Consider the following 23,300-nt stretch of genomic DNA (forward strand, 5'->3'; position numbering starts at 1 on the left):
GAGCTGGAAGTAAAGAGAGAGAGAGATGGAGAGCCCTCTCCAGCGCCCCTGAACTATGCATAAAGGCTAACATATATTACATTTCCTTGGAAAAGGGAACATTTTATAGTAATTCAAAGTAATGGTGTTTATATAAAGTCATATGTCACGTCCATAACATGATCTTGGTAAAGTTTTTATGAAAGTTGTATACTACATTATATCTTTTTTCAAACTTTTTCTGCAAAGCTAACTTTTTTTTAAATATATGTTATGGAATAAAAATGTTGACCCTTTCTTATTAACAATTGCCCAAATAAGAATTATGGACGTCACATACTAAGTAATAATAAGCTTGATGAGATTGCAAATAAAACTTACCATGCACAAGCAAAATATGAATCAATTGTTGCACAATTGTCATGCCATTATGTTAACAGATCACAGCACCAGAAAATCCAGTCAGTCATTTTAACCCTTTGCAGTCCATTTATTCAGCGCTTGTCATGTGAGTCAGGTCAATTTATTTTCACACACGCTGTTTAAAATATATTTTTTCAGAATAAAACAGGTTTAAAAGGCACTGAATCGCAAAAGGACACTCAATACTGTATCTCCAGCCAAGCCCCACCCCTTGTTCGCTGTATTTTTCACATACCTCTTAATAGTCGTGCATACTGATAAATCCTCTCCTGATCACTCCTGATCCAAACTCCTTAATAATACGATCCAAGTCATTATTTTATTACTGTAAAATCTCAAAAAAAGCTCTGCAGATGTCTGATATTCTTTGAGCGCTGGATGCAGAAACAGCTCTCTCCTTTGTTTATGTCTGTGTTATCTCTGGTGCAGGGGGCTATCGCATACGCCCTTTTTTTGCACCTTCATTCAGCTCCCATCAGGGTCACTCGGCTGTTGAAAGATTTTCTTAGCTTTTTCCAGAGTTAAAAAACGACTGGTGCTTTGCGTCTTTTTTATGTCAGACAGGGTCCGACACAGGACTGGAAAGGGAAAATTATAATATTGTACCTGGTCTGACATAAGACTGCAAATGGTTAATGGGGTTTAAAATGTTTTCTTTCATGTGCTGGATTTTAAATTGTGTTAGCTCTAGCCTTTGTAAATTGTTGAGCTTTTGTGCTCTCTGGCAGGCCGTGATGCGTCACAGGTTCTACGAGCAGCTTTGATATATATTGTTCAGGTTTTGGGTCTTTAAGAGGTAAATACCCATACTGTAATATGGCCATACGGTAATGGTTACATTTCTATTTCAGATCACTTCTTTTTGATCACTTTATTAAAACAAATCCACATTTATTGAAGGAAGAACTTTATTTAATTGTTAATGGTTTAATTAATCAGTCTGACCTGTACTGTAGTCCTACTATACATAACATTAAATTCTCTCTCTCTCTCTCTCTCTCTCTCTCTCTCTCTCTCTCTCTCTCTCTCTCTCTCTCGCTCTCCACAGTAGTCTGGCAAGTACTTAAATATACCGTTAATGCCCACAAACATCTACAGCTACATTTTGACATTGTTGTGATATTTTTATGTTGGGCAAAGGCTATTGTTGAGTGCTGACAAATGTGAAGGAGGTGTGTTTTCAGTCTTTCTAGACTGTTTTTGGTAGCTGTGACCATACTGTAAATGAACAACTGTTGTACATTTCATATTTGTGAGTGACGAAAGAGGCATTTGCCCGCAGTATGTCAGTGTTTGTTAAAGCTGTTTTGATCCTGCATATAGTAATATTCTATTTTAAGAAAGTTAGTGACATTCCAGAATACAAACACATTCTTGAAAGGATTAGTTAAACATTCAATTAACGTCATGCTGATGCAGCTTGGGACAGCTGGTCTAACTTTGACACAAGACACTGATAAAGATAGCCTTCATTCTCTTGCACTGGATTTAACTAGGCAGAATACAGCAAGCAGTGTCTAGAAAGAGCTGCCTGTGTTACATTTTTAAACTTCTGGCTTACGTACAGTGGTTACTAATATAAGAGTGGGAAGATCAAAGAAGTGGTCTCTCCACCAATCTACTTCAAACAGACAGGTCACAACAGATCTGTAATACGGAAAGCATCGTGTCAGTAATTGAAATTAGCTCAAACAACAAGAGTCCATACATACCCCAAAACTGCATTCTGCAATGGTTAAACTAATTTGAGGAGAAGGAAAAGGGGATATCATTTAGTTTGGGTTCACTGTCTGGTTTAAGTGATAGTTATTGCTTCAGTATTGCATTATTTATTTATTTATTTTTAAATATGTGTTGAAAAACCTTTGAATATAATCTTATGATAACCAACTATTTTTTGTAGTGTTTGTTCTGCTCTATCCATTTTTAAGTGTTGTATGTCTGATGTTGTAAATATAATGGTTTAAATGTGTTATGTGAATAATCCAATCTTGGGCACTTTGTTTGTGATATAAATTAAGTTTGTTAGTCACTGACCATCAGTCTGTGCTCCAACTTTGGTCTTGGCGACACACATGTAGAAACCATAGCACCTCACTCCAGATACAGCCTTAGATGATGGCTTATACCAGTGTTATTCAGCTCTGCCCCTATCTATTAATTTGATGTAATAAAGAAAATTAGAACCAGGGCTTCTACTTTTTCCTAGCTGTGCTCATATCTCGAATTCTCTGGTGTTTGTACCCAGTTATTTACTTGTCTCCATTAATAAGCAGTGGTTTAAAAATAATACATGTCTACATACTGTACATTAGCAAGCCTACGAAATTATAAGAGTTGCACAATCTACTACACAACATGAAAAAGGTTGTGGATGTATTCTTATGCTGTCATACAGAACAAAACTAAGAGGTAGTACAGTATTAGGTAAATCAATTTATTAGGAGTGTTAATCTTTTTTTTACTATCAGAAATGTTTAAACAGTACATTTTTAAACACACACACATATATATAATTTGTAACTAATCAGATTTATTTACTTGCAAAAAAAAATTACATTTTTATAGTACTGTACTCTGTGACACCCCCCCCCCCCCCCCCCCCCCCCCCATTTGTTTGTGTAATCATCCTTCTAAAAAGCTTTGTCTTCTGTAGTACAGCTTTTGGTCTTACGCTGCAGTCTCTGATTTGCATACATATTTAAAGTTTAATCCAAAATTATATTAAATAATCCTCATAAATACTTTAAAGCAGAATATTAAAATATGTACATATTTCAAGAAGCAGGAAGGATTGAGTCTTATCCAGGTTGTCCTCTGGTTACATCTTAGTGAGACTGGTAGGAAAAAATCTGCCATTACAGTATGCATACAAAATATAGTGCATCGTTTTGATTATCTGTTGATGGAATGCAGTTAAAGTACAGTAGCAGAAAGTCATTCAATTTAGAAGCTGATTGCTTCATAATGAATCCTGCTTTTAGCTGACTGGGTAATATACCTTCGGATGAGACGTAAAGCCCAGGTCCTATTGTAAGTGACGCTGCAGCAGCAGTTGTGAAGCATAGTTCACCCACAAGTCTCTAAGCTGCTTTGGATAAAAGCGTCTACAAAATGACTAAATATTAATCATACCCAACAGGATGTTATGCAACCGGATGAAGGATTTATAAGATTGTTCTGGTGATTGCACTGTAGATCTCTTCTTGTTCTCCACAGTTAATCTGTCATGTTTTGATTTACAGCTTAGTACCAACTTTTGACCTTCAGGGAACTACTATTTATAATTTTATAAATGATAAAATGCTTGTCTAAGGAATCTCAATCTCTTGTAGTACAATGGACACATTTACACTATGAGGCTGCATTATGAAATGTCATACTTTTCATAACATTCAAAAATCATGACAGTGTTCCTACCCGTTGCCAAGTGATTCTTCACAGTTCTCTTAATAGCCTACTGTTGTCACAAATAATGCACCAATTATTGGTATTTTGAGGATCGTAGCATGATGGGCTACTTGGCAAGCCCTGTTCTTTTTGTCAGGTCTAGGTTATCCCCAATATGATAAACCAGTGCAGGCACATACAGAGGGTTCTCATAATCTTGTGATAAGTGCAGGGTTATAGTGAAATGCAATCTGAAATGTATCTAGGAGGCTTGAAGTGTAAAATAAAACATTGGTGAAGATTAGAGAAGAATCTCTAATGTTCACCATGTAGAGTGTGACATACAGACATGTGGGTCAGTTAAATGTACAATTACATTTTAGTAATAATTAACAAGTTATACAGTACTGATGCTGTATTTTTATAGAACACTGATTCTGTCCATAACAGTTTAAATGTAGATGCTTTCATAGGCGTCGACCACGTGGGTATTTTAATACAAATTAAGTGTAACAATGTTTTGCTAAAATCAAGAAATGTGTTTTATGCACAGTACGCAAAACAAATACAGTAGTGTTCACATTTATTAGAACACCTCAAGATTTGTCATTTATATCCTTTATATACCTACCTCAGGGGTGTGCTTTTTTTTTTTTTTTAAATAAACTTGTTGTCCAAGGGATAAATGCTAGAAAAATCCACTTGCTCCCTCCCTGTCGCACAAAACACACACAACGGACATGATCAGCGTATAAGGGTCCCTATAACAGTAATATAGCTCCAAGATTTACACACCCACACACACATAAATTACGCTTTCTAAAAGTACCTCTGTTTAATTGTTTATTAAAATTATAAAATGTCATGTTTCAGGTGAATTGACAGCTGAACAATGTAATGTAGCAGTAGACATTTACAGACTTTTTAGTCTATGTAAAGTTAAGAAATACTGTAGTCCATCCTAGGAGGGATCGCTTTTTTGTCCAAAGATAATTGTGTAGTATTAGATTTTGTTTCCTATGTTCCCCACATAATAAATGCTAATAGTGCAAGACTGGTTTGGTCAGCATTCTTTCAATCCTCATAAGATCCTCATACTGATGTGTAAAGGTCACCAATGCTTATAATAGGGTAGTTGGCTGTAGTAACACTACTTGAAAGGGTTTGTGTAATTTTGTAAACTTCCACTTTTTTTCTTCGTTTTGTTGACACTTCCTTTGTCATGCAATATAGTATGGTGCAGTCACTCCCCACTTCAAAATAAATAAGTAGCCTTGAACAGATAATTCTGTGGTCTGTTACTTTCAGCTTTCTTACACACACAATTGATAGCTGATATTAAAGGATACTATTAAGGGCAAAAAGTTTGCGGAGCTTTCAACAACCTGCAATAAACTTTTGCCCCCCAGCTGGATACTTCAGTCAAATCGGAGGGGGGGGGGTCCTGCCAAAAAAGAAAAAAAACAGCCACCAAAGTGAGGACCTGCTGTATTCTTGGCATCCTTCTGGATCCCATGAGTAGGCATCTTGTATCTGCTGGCTTCCAAACAACAGGTTTGTTTCTTTACATAAGCTTCTTTGCGGACTGTGGAATGCAAACTGGAAAGGGCAGCTTCCCCCTCCCCTATCTCCCAAGTGACTTTTCAGCATAGGGCTTTCTGATTTCAGCCAACTCGTGTTCGTTGTATGGAACAACAGGCTGAAGCTGAGCTGGCTTTCAGGATATCACAGGACTAAAAATCACAGCTGCTGCTTTGAGCTAAGTGGCTAAAGCTTGATAAAAGAAATAGAAGCTTGGCTGTCTTGCAGATACCAGAGATTACACAGTGGGTTTACTGGAACTTCAGAGCAGCTTTAAGTGTGTATGTGCCTGCCTTTGGAGGCACAATGAAATCGGACATTATAAGGGTGAAGGACATTTCACTACGACAAGACCCAGACCTAAGGAAGGAGCTTGCACTGTTGGCCCGAGGATGTGATTTTGTTTTGCCTTCCCGATTCAAGAAGAGACTGAAGGCTTTCCAGCAAGTTCAGGTTGTCTCTATTCTCAGTTTATATGGGTGCTGTCAAGAGTGTTAATGGCAAGAAAAAGGCTTTCTAAAAAATGTAATGACCTGACAGTATTTTTTTTGTGTGTTACTCAACAGTATTATTTTAGTTTGCAATAATTAAAAAATAAAAATATATAGATAACTTCAGTATGAGAACGTCTTGTTTAAATGGCATTAAGGAAAAGGGGAAGTGTATTTTAGCTGTCTCTACAGTAGTCCAGAACAACGTTTTAGTGTTTTACTTTAACAGGGGCTTCAAAGAAGGAATGGGGAGGGGGTGAATCTATTGTAGGAGAGTGTCTTCCCTTTTATAGACATGCAGGAGACTAATTGAGCAAGGCATCTGTTAAATTATGCACAAAGTAAAATATGCCAATCATTGCAGGGCAGTGTGGATGGAAAATAAACTTTTTGATTTCACACTGCTGTGACTGACTTTAGCACATACAGTAACAATATAGCCTATACTGCAAAGTTATAATTTTCCATGTCATATTTGTATTCAAGAAATGCATTTTACTTGTACAGTAACAGGCACAAGTTAATTTGGTGCATGTCTGGCAATTAAAATACATTTGTTTAATAAAATGTGGAGTCCTGAAAATCACGACGACTTTGGATCATTTGTATGACCTACAGTGAGACTTTAATAGTTCCACAGCCATTACTGGGACAAGGACTGTGTAGCTAATCTAATGTTGTTCTTTCTGGAGATGTTGTTTGTATGAAAAGGAATGCTACTATGCTATTTAAATGTACTACAGTAGTATATTTTTTCTGAATTTCTTCGACCATAAGTGAAATATCTCGCTAGCAAAAATGTTGGTTTTCAGTGCCAACTTTAAACATCACAGGTCAGTTAAAATTTTAAGACCTACAGTAGGGTATAATGTCAACAGGGCAGTTTTTTTTCTGCTGATTGCCCAAGGTCAGTGGCTTTTCATTGGCTGGTGCTCCACACATTTGTGGTTTTAAGGTAGCACTGTATGGAATACTGTACATATTTTTTGTGTTAATAATTTAATATTATTAGGTGATGGGTTTTCTGTTATACATTGCAGCATTAAAATAAATAAATACATAAACCCTTTAAGGACCAAGCATTTTTCAGTATGATGCTTCCCCAGGACCAAGGTTTTTTTTTTGGCTATAATTCATAAAAAAAAATCTTTTTTACAGTAGAATCTTGGTGTCCTTTTTCAGAACACTGGGGAACATTATACAATGCTTCAGAAACCATATTTTTCACACTATTTCCATAATTTTTTTTTTTATTATTATGTTTTCTGCTTAGACACACATGCATAAAAATGATTCTATGACCCGAGGGACCTTACAGTACTTCCTAAAATTTTGTTAAAAGATATTGATATTTGGGCAAATTACAAGACATTGTTTCAGCTGAGCGATTGCAATGACATAATACATGTTTATTCTCAGAGTCTTTATAAGTAATAATGGACACTACTCTCTCTTTTCATAAAATAAATATTTATCAATAAAATAGTTCTTCATTCAGTTATTATTGGTAATAAGGAAAAATGATCATTACATCTTCAAACCGTATCTATCCACTCAATTATGTATAAATGTTGTAATATAATTAAGTCATATAGATCGGATTTACAGTGTGTGTGTGTTTTTTTTTTTTTAAAAAAAACAAGTACCTGTGATGTTTTGTTTCTGTGTGGTGCTTGAAAATATGAAATGGGGCAGAGACATTTCAGCGATGTCGCACGAAAAAAGTAGGCAGTGAAGTTAATTCTGTCCCCTATACAATGATATGCATCAGTAAGTTGTACTACAAAGTGTGGTGGCCCAGTAAGGCAAAGAAATGAAGTGTTGCGTTATTTTTTTTGTTGGTTTTTTTGTTGTGTTTACCCGATTTACATGCCCAGAAAGACACTTCAGTGTGATCGTGTTTACACGGTCACGGTCCGTAAAGGGTTATTGTGTTAACATGTTTGAATTTTTTGACTAGGTTGAGTTTTACACACTGGTTTCATAGTGCAGATGGACACATGGCAATTATCAGTTTAACACATATAAATACAGTCCTTTGTTGTTTAAAGGGATGATTGGCATTATATTCTGTAAAATGTAAGGCATACTCATATGGTTTTAAGTTGCTTATTAAGAGTGCTCATGTCCCCTCCAAGACATGGGCATAAAACCATCAGTAGCTATTGTACTTGTTTCTGTAGATGCTCGCAAATAAACACATAATTTTCCTTGTCTGATAAGCAACTTGATACTTCAATAACCAAAGACCCTCTGGAGGCCTCCTGACTAATCCTCTCACTGTTTCTAGACAAGTACATTTTATGGGTGGTTAGGCAGCACTTGCTGTATTGGGAGACAAAAAGTTGTATTGTACCAGCAGGACCACAGGTTTGAATGAGTTTGAGTTCTGTCTACAGTTACCTTGAATATCTGCATATAGTACCTCAATACACACTTTATGATATTCTACAAGTATGTTAAAATTGACATGTTGTTTTCTGTACACCATACAATTTCCTCCTTTTTCTGTGTTTTTACAAATCAGATCTGATCTTCTCAGCCGATTCAATTTTTTGCTGGCTACAGCTCTGTGACGATCCCCTGCTGCTAATTAAAAAAAAAAAAAAAAAAAAAAAAAAACTTGTTCCATCATTTCTGCCTTGTTTAGAGACTTAGCATTTTGCTGGCCAGGTGGCTCTGTAACTCAGGCCAATTTTGACAGTATGTTTGAGATGGTGTTGCAGATTTTATTGTGGGACTGTTGGTGACTGTCTACCTAACTAACTTGGTTGGCAGATGTAATCCTTTTAAATGCCTGTGGCCCGTGGCATTCAAACAAGTTATATCCAACTTGTTTTTATGACCTATTGATCCATACCAGAATTGAAGCGGCTGTAATTGATTTAAATATGTGTGGTATCCTGAATATTGGGTATTGTTTACTAAAAATGTACCTTTTTACAGTCACATTTGTTTGAACATCCAGCACTGCACTTTCACAACATCATGTATCTCTGACACCATTTAAAATAAAAAATAAAAAATCATGTTTCAGGACTGCAGCTATAGCCAAAAATTTAGCATCACCTAGAATTTTAGAATTGAGACAGTAATTAAAAAAAAAAAAAATTATACCATATAGAAACATAATTTAGATATTTGATTTAACCATGTAGTCAAAGAAACTGCAAAATGATATCATAAGTCCACTGGAAGCCATATTAGTAGTACAGTATTTCATGATAGATTTCTAAATGGCTAATTTTTCAATTTGTTGGTTTTTATGCAGTATATGGGAAAACTACAAAGCGGTATGTAATTTAATATGTTAACATTATTGAGCAGCTTTCATTTGCATTATGAAGCAAAATTTGTTAATTCTGTAGGGTGATGCAAATCTTTTGGCCATAACTCTATGTAAATACAGGCAAAATGTTCCATTTAACCTTAAGCCTGACTGCCATATTGTGGTTTCTTTGATTTCCTTACAATAGCCATATATACAGTGCATTCACAAAACAACGATAAAAACACTAATTAAAAATCGAATGCTGCAGTCTAGACACAAACTGAAAGTCTTGTATTGGTGTCATTTGCATCATATTTCTAAATTAAGTATTTTAGTTTTTGACTTTCAGATTTAAATTGACGGTGACAATGCTGACAAGTCATCACTGTGTCGACAAATGGCAAGCCCAGTATATTTGTGGTGATGAGTAGCCTATGTCCTAAGAGAAGTTTTGATTATCAAAGTCCTGGGCTTGTCATAATTCTGATAAATTTCCTTTTAATTTGGGAAACATTATTTATTTATTTCAGAGTGCTAAATCACTTTGCTACTTGATCTTCAAGTGCCCCTGATTTAGTCAAGTATAGCATGTCAAGCAAATTATTTATTCCTAGCTGTTTGTCAAATGGGGTAAAAGGTATTGAAGCAGCATTCTGCTTTACATTATTTTTACATGATAATTATACAGCCAAATAATTGATCCATTGAGATGAAAAACCGTTATTTGCAATTTTAGCAGAGATTGTGCTAAGCTGTTAATGTGGTTCTGAAGTACACCTTCAGAAGGTATGCACGATTCAAATAATGGAACTTGGGTGCAAAGATTTTAAAATAAATCTGTATATTTCAAACATGAGGCATGCACATCCTGTGTGGTTCTTTGTCTGAATGATTCTGTGTATTTGAAAAGCTAAATATGATGTGGATAATAAGGATATGGTATCCAAAACTTGTGACTAAGTTTCCTGTATAATAATATACATAGTTAAATCCAATGGTACTGAACTTTTTTATTTTTTTTTACAGGCTCAAGTAAAGAAAGAGGAACCCCTAACACCAACACTAAGTGAAAGCATTCCAAAATTTTACTTCCCTCGAGGACGGCCTAAACCAAATATCAACATTGACGCTCTAATTTCCAGGATAGAGAAAACTTTTTCACAATTCCCAAATGAAAGGGCTACTCTGGAAGACATGGGGAAGGTAGCCAAAGTGAGTATGCATTAAAATAGACCCAAACATTCAAACTGCGCAAGTAGTTTTCTTGTTAAGCTACCAGCTAAATGTAGTATCCTGTTAGCAGATATATACTGTAACAGGTGTGACAAAGTGATTCACTTTACAATGTAAAATGGCAAACCTGGTCAAACAATTATGTTTTAAGGAAGAGAAAGATGGAATAAGATGATTAGCATGAGATTAGTTCAAGCATATCTTACTGTCAGCACTCTGTGGGGGGGGGGGGGGGGGGGGATTGTCCTGTATACTGAATAATATGCAACAAAGAATGAAAGAGGAAAATTGTCTGTTTACCTTATAACGCTTTTATTTATATAGCGCTTTATAACCAGTGGAGAACACTGACCTCATATTTGGTTATTGGTACGAGACCCGGCTGTGTCTCGTATGAATCAGTGGTCTTAGCTGATCAAGAGAAAAGCTTTTTTTTTAATGCACAGTTTTTGTCTCTTAGGCCTGTGAGTGCCCACTCTACTGGAAAGCTCCATTGTTCTGTGCCGCTGGTGGGGACAGAACAGGATTTGTGTCGGTTCACAAATTCATTGCAATGTGGAGAAAGTAAGATATGCGTTTTACAGTATTTCAAGGGTTGTTTTTTCTACAGTGGCACCAAAAATACAGTTGCTTATTAACATGCTGAGTTTTAATAAGTATATTTGTTTGAATTGTGTAAAGAAAAGTTCCCGTTGAGTTTCAGCTTTGGAATTAAGAGTTACTGCCTCTTGGTTCTTTCTGCAGTGTACTACATTTGTATTGTCCATTACTAGCACAACCCTGAAATGTGCCTTAAAAATACTTTCTACATAGTCTTTGGTGCCTCTGTATTTGTATTTTACTTAAATATTATAAAATATATGCATTCAAAGTAAAACCATTGAGATTTTATACATGGTTGTACTTGTCTGTAGCTAGTATGACGAGATGTGATCTGTTATATGTACATCTTATCTGGGAGAATTATTAAATATTAACATTATTTGATTTTTTGCAGAAAAATACAGACCTGCCATGATGATGCAGCAAAGTTTGTCCAGCTTTTGGCCAAACCAACCTGTAATTATTTAGAACAAGAGGACTTGATTCCATTCCTTCAGGTATGGCTGCACTTCAGTTGAATTCTGAGACTGACGTTTTGCTTTTAGTTGTTTAAAATAGATGAATACGAGATTATAGAATACATTATAGCAGTGGTTCCCAAACTTTTTTCAATGTAGGGACCCCCTTGGTGTTTGGACCACTTGCCACGCATTTTTTCACAACAGCATTTCCTGTTTGGTTTGACAAAACCTCCTGACGAATAATGCACTGGAGCTTTGGGTTGTCCTCGAATCCAGTAAGTGTAAATACCAGTGTTGGTTCCCGCAACTGTTACCTTGTGTAGCAATTTATTGCAATCACTGAGTCGCCAACGTTGCTCAATGTACATTTAAAAAACACCTGAATACAAAGATGCTGTAATATATATATATATATATATATATATATATATATATATATATATATATATATATATATATAAACACACCTGTAATACAGATGCAAACTACATACATACATTATAATTGTACATCAGGTGGTTAAAACTATTTGTTGTGTTGATTAGTAATAGTAGTAGCACAATGTGTGATTATGTGGAATGGGTTTTTGCAAGAACTGCGTAACCCTATTTTGGAAGTTGTTTGCGGATCACCTAGAGTTTACTTACAGGGCACAGGTTGGGAACCACTGCATTATAGGAAGTTTAATTTTAAGGTCAAACAATTGTTTGATTCTTGTAACAGGTTTTCTGAGTCTCATATAACAATTCCTAACAATGGTGTTTATAACCATTGCATTAGTTACTTTAGTTTTTCATAGAATTCCTCCTTTGAGAGCTGTGCAAAGATATAGCATCAGTGTAATAGAGAGAATTATAGTTTTGCTAGAGGCCATTGGAGGAACTAGTGTATACCTGCAGAATTCCATAAAATTTGTAACAGTAAATTCAAGAGAATATTTAATAAGAAATAATGTACAGTTTCAACACTGGAGCACTTGGAAATGGTCTGAGATGTGGCCTAACTGCTGTTTTTATTGAATTATCTCAGCTGCTTTGATTTGTATTTGAAACCAATGCAATCTATCTTTTTGACTTCCCACTCTGTAGCTGGTTATGTACTGTCTGAGGACAGAGATTTGTATTCTAGTGGGTATAGTAGACCAGGCTATATGTGTTCAAGTTAGTTTGCAGAAAAGATGCATTTTGGCATCTAGCATTTAATTTGTATTATGTGGGTCTGGCAATGGATTTGACTGTTTTGATAAATTAAATAAGTATTGCTGTGGAGCAGATTTGACTTTCCCAGTAGATTCATAAGCAGAATGAGTTATGTGGTGTTCTTTTATTTAATTTCACCAGAATAGGGTCAAGGTGCATTGCGTTTATCTGAAACTAAAACTAGATTTAATTTATAGACTATTTTTAATATTTATGTAGGAACTTTACAACTGAAATGAAAGCCCCACAAAACTAGAATAGTTGTAGAACTAGAAATGGTGTACTGTGGAACCCTCTTAATGTATTTTGGTTTGCCTTTTGTTTTTGTAGACGTTTAAAGTGGCTCACTAAATAAACAACATTGTTTTGTTGAAAGATTTATATTTCAAATCCATGCTTCTGCTGCTGATTTAGTTCTCATCATTTGTTAAACCGATCAGCCAGCGAACAAATTTTAGCTGATTGTTTTTATTTTTATTTTTTATTTAAAAAGCCTGTCAAGGCTGGTACAGATAAGCTGATTTTGTAATCCTGATGGATAGACTGATCTGTTTTACTGTATTTAAAATACTTTTTACAATATTTTTATGTAATATTAATGATAAATCAGTTCAGTATTTAATTACTTTAACCACTTCAACCCCAGATGTAAATGTTTACCCCTGAAATTGCTATGAAATACTATTAGACAGAAAATAAAGAGTAAGTTGCAGGGTTCTGAAGAATATAGAATATACAGGGTTAGAAACTCACGCTCACCTGAGGCAAATTAAATCTGAAGAGAATTAGTTGATGTCTGTGCCGCAGTAGTCCTCCTGAGTGAGTATGTCAAACAAATGTACAGATATGCTCTCACGTTCACAGTCTTTCATTAGAAAGATGTGTTGTGTAGCAGTGAATAAGCATCTGTCCTACAATGCCAACCCCCATAGTGTTTACGTTTTGTATTCTCCCTCTGTGTGGGATGCAAAATATATTGGGAGTTTGGTTTTACTGAAACACATTGCATCTTCGAAGTAAGTGTAAAGTTATTTTACAAAAATGTGGAGATTTATATTGGGTTGCAGATTCATATCGGGAAGCTGAAATTACAATTTTAAAACCCCCTTTTCTTATATCAATACAGTACTATAGTACCATTTAATAGCAAAACATTCACTGTCAGCTTTGACAAACCAGATATTCAAATCCATTGATACAAAGTCCCCCAGCTTTCTTGAAAAAAATATGCATTTCCCTTATTTCTTTTGTATTTTTAATTCTCTCATTAGTATCCAACCTAGTAGATTCAGCGTCCATCGGTTTGGGCAGATTCTACTGTATTCCTACTGAAGCTGTTTTCTCCCACTGCTAATTAAAAATATTAGCCACCTAGCTAACAATTTCATCCAAAGGGCTACAGTGAAACATTAATTATTCTAGGTAATAATTCATAGTTATTTAATTATTCACAGGCTGTAACCCCCAACTCCACAAACTAACCAGCATTTTTGTAGATAGCAACACATGTAATGAACAATAAAATAAACATTTCACTTGTGTCATCGGTGTCATTTTCAGGCAGAGCTTCGTGGTCGGCAAGGTGACACAGCTGAGAGAATTTTTCCTCTGTCATCCCGTCTGGTGCTGTCAGTGTCAGTTTCTCAGCACACAGTACAGTAGTCGCTCATTAATGAGGTGAAAACAGGTGATTTATTGATCTGTAGAAGCATTTACTAAGATGCCTGTTAAAAAAATAAAAATAAGATAATAATCATCTAAATTTATAAGTGTTTATTTTTTATGGACTTCAACGGTTGTTGTTGATTCCAACTTAGGCACTTCACGTAAGGACTAATAAGTTTACATCAGAACTAGCAAGTTTTCAAAGTTTTCTAATCCTGGTTATACCTCCCCATGTGTTACTACAACTGTTTAAATAATGTGCCTGTAATTTCTTTTCATTATTGACATCCTGACAACTTTTTACACTTCTAAGCAGGGATCCTAGTGTTCTGAAATAAAAAAAAAAATAACTGCAAGGTTTTATACTGGTGACCATCTCCCGATTTTAGCAACACGTGAATGAATGAATTAACTTGGGAGGTGGTCACCTTCTACACAAGGTTTTGTGGGATGGGGCTTCCTGAACTGTGCTGCCAAACAATAAACAAAACTCCCAGCTTTTCACTGTCATATTGATACATAAATAAACTGTAATGATACAAAACAGTAAAACAAAACAGATACATTTTTAATCGGCAGGGCTTTGGCCTGCCTCCTTTAATAGTGTGCAGGGCTCTCTTCTGCCCTGCCACAGATGCACATTGATTACCATGACGGGTACTGCCTCTTTTTTGTTGGCGCAAGTGCACAGAGGAATGTGAACACCTTGAGCATGAACGCTGGGCTGTTTTGCTCTATACTCCGGTGCAATGTCAAAGGATGGTTTCAGATCCAGGTTGTCATCTTTTTCAGAAAATAAAACCTCCTTTCAAAGTTCTTCTTTTCAAAATCCCCTGATCACGCATCAGACCTTATTTCCAGTCTCTGAATCTATCTTATATATGGACGTATTTCATAATAACAAATAATACTGCAAATAAACTGTACCAAAATGAAAGTAAATACTATGTGTACACCTTGATGGTGCTTTGCTGCTGTATCTTCTATTTTTCTCAATGCACTCACAGGTGCAAGTGATGTTTGCGCAAAATGCGATTGAATAAAAATATCACCCGACAAACCCCCAACTGCAAAACAAACATTCTATAGCACCAACACAGCCTATATAGCATGAATACTGACAGACCAAGCGGGGAAAAAAAACCCATAGAATAGACGGCAAACATTGATTTAGCAGGTACGGCAAGTGCTCTGCCTTTTGACATACCTGCGCATGTCCTGGAGCTGAAGTGGTTAACTAATGTTTGGCAGTACGTGTCATGATTTTGGATAGTGAGTAACTATACTTGGCCGTAGTAACACTTCTGCATTGTTGATACTGTAATCTTTCCTTCTTTAAACAATGTTCCTACTTGTAGGTGACCACTATAGAATGGAAATTTGATTGCGCATTTTTCTGGTCCAGTACAGGCTCGGGATGTTTGTTACCAAAATTCCATTTATTTCCATTTGTGAAATGTTTCCCAGGTTGCTGGTTAAACTACAGCCTGGACTGTTCTTAGGGAGCAAACAGATTTACTGTTCTACTGTTTGCTTTCAAAGTGTGTCCAAAGAACTTGTACAGTTTGCTTATCCGTATAGTAAACGGACAAACCTTTCTAAATGTTAACATCTGGTGGCTTATATTGACCGGCAGTGTTTTCAGAGATGTTGAGAAGTTATGCGTGTGTACAGAATACTGTATTGAAGTAACTGATTTGATTGAGAGTGTAGAAATTCCTTGGTGTTGCAGTGGGTAAATGGAAAACTTCAGTCTAATGTGGTTCCTTTCCCAGTGTTGTCAACTTAGCACCTGACACCAGAGGGATGAGTTTTGCAGCTGGTAAGGTCTTGGGGGTTTTGTTGAGCATTATAACTTTAGCGTGGTGTGTGTTGATCTTGTACTAAATCTTTGTATTGTATAAAGAGTTCCTCAAACTTCAGTAACAGTTTTGAGCTTTTTTTCCTTAATCTACACAACATGGAAATGAACGAACATTCTGTGTTTTTATTCTATTAATAAAATAGTTTTTATTCATATTCTGTACAGTCAGTACTTTGTTTCTCTGTCACAGTGTGTGTATGTACCAGTATACAAAAAAAAACCACATTATTTTCCACTTGCTTTTATATTTCAGGATGTGGTAAATACACATGCTGGTCTCACGTTTCTAAGGGAGGCATCAGACTTTCATTCTCGCTATATTACCACAGTAAGTATATACATTTGTGTCTTTATCGTTGTATACATACAGCATGTTTGTTTGTGGGTTTAGTCAAGTATTATCACATAATAGTAAATTCATCCAAGCAGTTTTATAACTAAGTTTCTTTTTAATACTAGTCACTGAAATTCAGCAGACAGGCTTTTAGCTATTTTTTTAAAATTATTTTATTTATGTAAATCAGCAGCTGCAATGGATGATATCTAAATAAATGTCAATGTAGTTTACTTGCACATTCAGAATTGTTAACTCCATGCTTTAGTAATTTAAAATCTAACCACTGTGTTTAATACGTTGAAAATACACACCAAATGGGTTAAATTCATATGAATAAGAAGTTACTACAGCTCTTAATCTAAAGAATCACTGGACTAATTTAATACCTTATTTTATAATCCTCTAGGGGCGAAAGACAGATACATTGTAACCAACCTGTAGTCTGTCTGGAGGCGCTCAATTAGTTACAACTGAAACTATCCTGCAGTCTAGTATCAGTACTGTCCTCTGTACTAACCAAATGAGCGTCCCAGTTAGTACATTACTTTTAGTTTTGTTGCAATTAAAATATTTGATACAGTGTTTTTACTAACACTTAGAAAAGGCCTTTAATGTTATTTCCTGTTCTGATTCATCTTCTATTTTGAAATAGTTGTCATTGCATGTTAATTTTTAATCTTTGTGGGGTTTATTTTTTTGTTTACAGGTTATTCAGAGGATATTTTATAATGTAAACCGATCATGGACTGGAAAAATAACTTGTTCGGATCTCAGAAAAAGCAGTTTCTTGCAGGTCTGTTTTAAAAAATTTTGTATTCTTGTTTTTTAGTGCTACCATTTTTATTTTACAAATATGTTTCTATCTACATTAAAATTCCACACAGTTAGGCCTCAGGCACACACAGTGTAGTTGGCACAACAACAGCATTAATATACTGCACTTGCTCCGGTAGAATTGTAGACACACACTTTTCCTAACTGCAGTGAGTGTAGTTACTGTTCAAACTGAAGTCAGAACTGCACCAGGAGCTACTTTTCCTATAATTAAGTGAGGTTTCCCTCTTTCCAACATGGGAATTACTCTACATGGGAAACTGATTGTCTCATTAATAATTTGAATATGGTCTCATGTCTTCCATGTGTATTCTTAGGGCACTTTCACACGTAGTTCACTCACAAGTGATTCAAATCATAGTTCACTTGCAAACAAACAACATTTTTTTCAGGTTTGCGTTTGTTAGTTTTTAAGCGAACTTGAGTTTCTTGAAAAGTGAATTTGAATGTGCATGTTTGGTTCACTTGCAGCTTTATCCAGACTAGAGTTCTATTGGTTTCACATTGCATATTTCCATATTTCAGCTCTCTTGATGATTACTAGAGTGGAAGTTCTCTCTGGGAAAATGTTTTCCATCATGCCCAATATGAACAGTACCTTACGTGATGTACTGTTGTGCGTGTTCTTTTGGTTTATTTGGCACGTATAACATCAAATCATTGCCAAAGAAACAACATGCTGAAAAGAGGCTGGTGTTTGGAAGATTAAAATATTGATAATGATGATAGTAATAATAGCTGCTTGTGATTGTTGTACACATGACAGTGTGGTGAGTGTGAGATACAGATGCAACATAGGAGCTGGTTTACTAAACTCAGGTGGAGCAGCAAAAATGCAACATTAATGTCTGTACTGCTTTGCCTTGGCACAATGTACAACTCTGAGGCACTGACGCAACAAAATTAACTTTTTTCACAAGAGGTTGTAGACTTTCTATAGACACTGTGTGTGTGTGTATGTGATTTTATTTAAAAAAGTAATCTATTATCATAAATAATAATAAATTAAACAAACAATTCAATAACAATACAAAACATATACATATTTAAACAAACAATATTATACATTAAATGTTTGTTTATTTATTTATTTAAAATCACACCGTCATAATTAAAATTCCTTCTTCCACTAAACACACCGCTTAACCAACAGCCCAGACTGTTTGGAACAACTCCAATTGATGTGCTAATTTATAATACTTAAAATCAATTCGAATGTTTTAAGCCAACAACACTTTAAACACAGGTATTACATCAGTAGTCAATACATTGCTCAGTTTGTTTTTTCTGCTTTTTAAAATGGTTAATTTAGCTTGACCAATAAGAACATTTGCCAATTTAACACTAGACTTATTCCCCTTAGAAAAATTAATCCCATATATGAAAAAAACATGGAAAAAATTAATTCCTAAACGAGTAAACAACTTGTCTAGTAACTTCATCAGAGACTGCAGCCTTGGACAGAACAAAAAACAATGAAAAACAGTTTCTCTCTGCTGACAAAAAACACACTTATCTGCATCTGACTGAATAATACTGAGAAACAGCAGGTTTAACAGAAACTTCAACACCCAGTCTCTCCCTCCAGTGCATAGCTGGGAGATTTGTTCAAAGTTAAGTTTCTAAACTTAATACACAGCCTGTGCAATGCTTTCTTTTCTATTGCTCCAAATTGCAGGATGTAGAATGCATGGAAGTGTAAAAGGTGCCCTGGGGAGTCATCATCCTGATCGACAGCAGGTCTAACCTGAATCTTAAAAACCTCTGGCTCTAAACCTGAGAACTGTGCCCTTTGAGAAACTGACTCCTAACCTTCATGCCCTTGTTAGAGAAGGCTCACCGGTCTCACTTCAAACTCAGATGCTAGGACCTCAGGGCTTTTCCAAGCTTGCTCTTTAAGATCCTCTAACTGCATAATTTTTATCAATCCTTTAGTAGTTAGTAAACACTTAAAACTATTTGACTCTAAAGTTGGGCATTTCAAATCAGGATTAAATACCAACGGCTCTTCTAAGAGCCAATGTAACCCCACACACCTAAAATCTTGTACTCTAAATAGCATCCAGGCATTCAGCAGCTCCCAGTAAAAATCAGGTAAAACAGATAAGTCCAGCTGTGCAGTATTCAATAAAAACACCTGTCTGTCTAAACCCAACTTCCCCACCTGTTGGAGGAAAAAAAGCCAGTGCTGTCCAGGGGAGAGATTCAGGAGCATAGAGCAGCCTCTGTATAGAAAGCAGCCTAAACACTCCCACCCTACTCACAACATCAATCAAGCCCTGCCCTCCCTCTTCAACAGGCAAAAACAGCACACTCTGCTTTATCCACTGCAATCCGTCCCAGAAAAAATCTACTATCACTCTCTGGATCTCTTTTAATAACAACACTGGGGGGTCTACACATCTTACTATGTGCCATAACGTAGAGGTTACTAGGTTGTTAATCACTAAAACTCTACCTCTATAGGATAGTTTAGTCAGGAGCTATCTGACCTTATCTAACATCCCATCCCGTTCTTTTTAGCCACCCCTTCTCCTCCCAATTCCAGGAACACTTCCAGGTATCTAAAAACTGCTTGACTCCACTGTAACAATAGGGGGAGATCTGGAGGCATACTGCCTTCCAAAACACACTGCTTTTTGACCAGTTTGTCTTCGCAGAGGACACTTCTCCAAACAATGTTAAGCAATAATTTAGTATTTGTACATCTTTTTTTCCCCAAAACAAAGACTACAGCAAAGTCAATACTGCACACTGACAGCTCAAAGGCAGTTCCTTTTCCACAATACTCTCAAGTACCAAGGTCTTTTCCGACTCATAGTTTGGAAGAATAACACACTCTCTCCCATCATTTGGAGCATAAACATTTATAAAGACAAGTCTTGCTACAAATAATGACTTGAACTCTTAATAGCTGCCCTTGAACCTCTTCACTCACAATGAAATAATCCGTTTTAAAATCTTTTAGAAAATAAAATAGCGACTCCTGTACTAAAATTAGTACCATGGCTCAGTGTAACCTCCCCCTCTCATTATTTAAACCAATCTGCCTTATTGTTTTCATTTGTATGTGTTTCTTGAAGCATGGCAACACCTTTTCTTCTATGTTAAATATTCAAAAACTGCAGTTCTCATTCCTACATCTCTCCCCCCATTGATATTTAAGGTACCCAAATTAAAAGTCTGCATAATAGGATTAAAGAGAAAATAAACACAACAAACCAACAGACAAAAGAAAATAAGATAATTGTGCATGTCAAACATTTTTACTAAATTTAAAAGAAGCATGCACTTTGCTCATTAAATTCTTGAAAGTCTCGTTCTTTTTTTTCTCAATTCCTATAACTGGCACATTGTGCATCAACTGCTGCGCCGATCTTACAATAAAGTAGAGAATTAATAACCAAACTATTTGTTTTCAGCATCATTCACTGCTGTGGTTGTCGCTGCCTTTCGGTCTGTGTTTGATTAGCCTGTGCATTGACATTTAATTAAACTTTACCAGGGTTGGCCAACCTTGAATTATTCAATAGTACTAAAAAGTAACTTAATGTAAGCAGACAAATATTTTTGGTTTGGTCTTTGTCTTATGCTTATTGATGAAACTCTGCATGGGCATTTATAATAATTACATGTTCCATACTCTTGTATATCCTTAGCTGGGTATACTACTATAATGGTGTATGTTCCTTTAATAACTTTATATTGATATTTAAAGGAACACCATCTACATGAAATTATATATATATATATATATATATAAATGTAAAATGTACAGTGTATAATAATAAAATGTCTACAAAGCCAATGCCAGCCCTTCTCTGTTATAAGACATGCATTCTAACAATGTCTTTTTTTTTTAACAGAATGTGGCATTGCTGGAAGAGGAGGAGGATATTAATCAGCTTACAGAGTATTTCTCTTATGAGCATTTCTATGTCATTTACTGCAAGTTTTGGGAGCTAGACACAGACCACGACCTTTACATTGATCAGAAGGACTTGGCCAGGCACAATGACCACGGTATGATATTTTTTCAACATCCAGTAAAACTGCAAGTGATAGGGCCATTTTTGGAAAATCAAATATTAAGCAACATTCAGTGCTGGAACAGCAAGCATTAAACTTTGGTAACAACTACGGCAAAACTTTTTTTTTTTTTCAATCAAATTTCACTATTTTGATAAACCTACAACCTTTAAAAATGCAAGCCTTATCAGGTATGAGGCCAGGCATATTCTGATAACATCAATGTGTGCGATTGAGATACCCCCATCTCCAGTTCTGAATCAAATAGAGTTCCTACTGGTACCTAAAACTTTAAAAAAAGCATGTGTATTGTTAATTTGTATTATGAATGTAAAATTGAATTGTCATTAAAAACTATAAAGTTAATTGTCTTAGGGATTTGAATAACTAGCAGTACATTCAGAAAGTGAAAATGATTGAGCACCAGGGTTACAGTATGTTTGGGAACCACCAACTTATTTCCCATGTAAAGTCCCTTAAAATATGTTATTTTAAATCATTTGTTTTGTTTTTGTTTTGTTTAAGCATTGTCCCATAAAATGATTGAAAGAATTTTCTCTGGAGCAGTTACAAGGTAAATATATTTTAAAATTAAGAAATAAGACATTCATTATTATTATTATTATTATTATTATTATTATTATTATTATTATTATTGATTACCAAATATAAATGTTTCTTGATTTTAGAGGCAGAAAAATTCAAAAGGAAAGAAAAATGAGCTATGCTGACTTTGTGTGGTTTCTAATTTCTGAAGAGGACAAAAAGACAAACACAAGGTAAAAAAAATAAAACTCGGATCTGAACATAGTTCTAATCCTAAATTAATTTGGAAAATGATAATGTAGCACTCAATCATAATTCTGAGTTCAAACTGAAAAAAACAGAGGTTTCAAGGAAAAGTACTGTGCTTGCGTAAGTTCAAGGACTCCACTTCCTCCCTGCTGGTTTCAACATGATTGAGGCAACCAAAGGAAATTACAATGAGAATGTTACATAGTAAAGGGTAAGCTAATACACTTACCCCTTGTTATATCACCCTTGCTGTACTGTGGATTTGGCATGCCTTAACTGCAGTATACATAGGCAATATCACTTAGAATTACTGTTCATTTTATTTATTACAAACAAAAATGTACAAAACAAATAATAACAAAGAATTCATATCATACTGTTATCATATAAGCACGCATTTCACAGTAACATAAAACAAATTAAATATCTACTTGCTGAAGCAGTGTTTATTTTAGCCAATGATCACTAGTAATGCACTAACGAAAGTCACAGGGCAGTGATGTCAGCTCCCTAGCAACAAGCCTCCTATGTTTGGAATGGGATTTCTTCAGTGCAGCGGGTTTGTGCTATTGAGAAAGGAGAGGAAGACTCATGAAATTAATTGGAGACTTAAGCAATTACCCTTTGCAGTATGAATTAAAATGGTGTGCTGCTTTTTCTAAAAAAGCGGGTTGCGTCAAGGATTTATATTAGACCCATGATGCCCCCGATTAAACGAGGGAGTGGTTGTACAGTATTCGTTAGTCTATTTTTTTAAAACCCCAAAAGTAAAGATTAAAGCTAAGGTTTACAATTTTATAAAAGCAAACTATGAAGGTATGAAACAGAGACTAACAGAAGTAGATTGGAGTAAAATAGAGAAAACACCCACAGAAGGGTGGTTGTTCTTCAAAAATGTAGTACTAGAGGAACAAAACAATTACATCCCTAAAGTAGACAAATCTAAATGTAAAACTAAATTGCCAAAATGGTTTTATAAATATTCAGCGAAAAAAGACACTTTACAGAGCATTAAAAAAGGACCAAAAAGAAAGTACGCAGAAAGAGTACACGGAACTGCAAACACAAGAGAGAAATAGAAATGAACATTGCTAAGGGAGCTAAAACCAATTCCAAAATGTTTTTCCAATATTACAACAGCAAGA

The 23,300-nt window shown here is 35.3% G+C and overlaps 1 protein-coding gene across 2 annotated transcripts in view; it reads left to right on the top strand.

Annotated features, from left to right (window-relative positions):
- LOC121328124 (serine/threonine-protein phosphatase 2A regulatory subunit B'' subunit beta-like) overlaps positions 1-23,300 on the top strand; it is a 34,015-nt gene that overhangs the window by 5,008 nt on the left and 5,707 nt on the right. The window contains exons 1-9 of one of the 2 annotated variants that reach the window (XM_041272627.1): positions 5,062-5,826; positions 10,162-10,347; positions 10,829-10,932; positions 11,366-11,468; positions 16,414-16,488; positions 17,204-17,290; positions 21,198-21,354; positions 21,886-21,934; positions 22,050-22,139. In XM_041272627.1, the coding sequence (XP_041128561.1) occupies positions 5,680-5,826; positions 10,162-10,347; positions 10,829-10,932; positions 11,366-11,468; positions 16,414-16,488; positions 17,204-17,290; positions 21,198-21,354; positions 21,886-21,934; positions 22,050-22,139 (998 nt within the window). In that variant the 5' untranslated portion in view covers positions 5,062-5,679. Of the gene's footprint in view, positions 1-5,061; positions 5,827-10,161; positions 10,348-10,828; positions 10,933-11,365; positions 11,469-16,413; positions 16,489-17,203; positions 17,291-21,197; positions 21,355-21,885; positions 21,935-22,049; positions 22,140-23,300 lie in introns of those variants that run through there. The other variant, XM_041272626.1, reaches the window with a different exon arrangement.

This window comes from Polyodon spathula, chromosome 15 (genome assembly GCF_017654505.1).
Source record: "Polyodon spathula isolate WHYD16114869_AA chromosome 15, ASM1765450v1, whole genome shotgun sequence".
NCBI lineage: Eukaryota > Metazoa > Chordata > Actinopteri > Acipenseriformes > Polyodontidae > Polyodon > Polyodon spathula.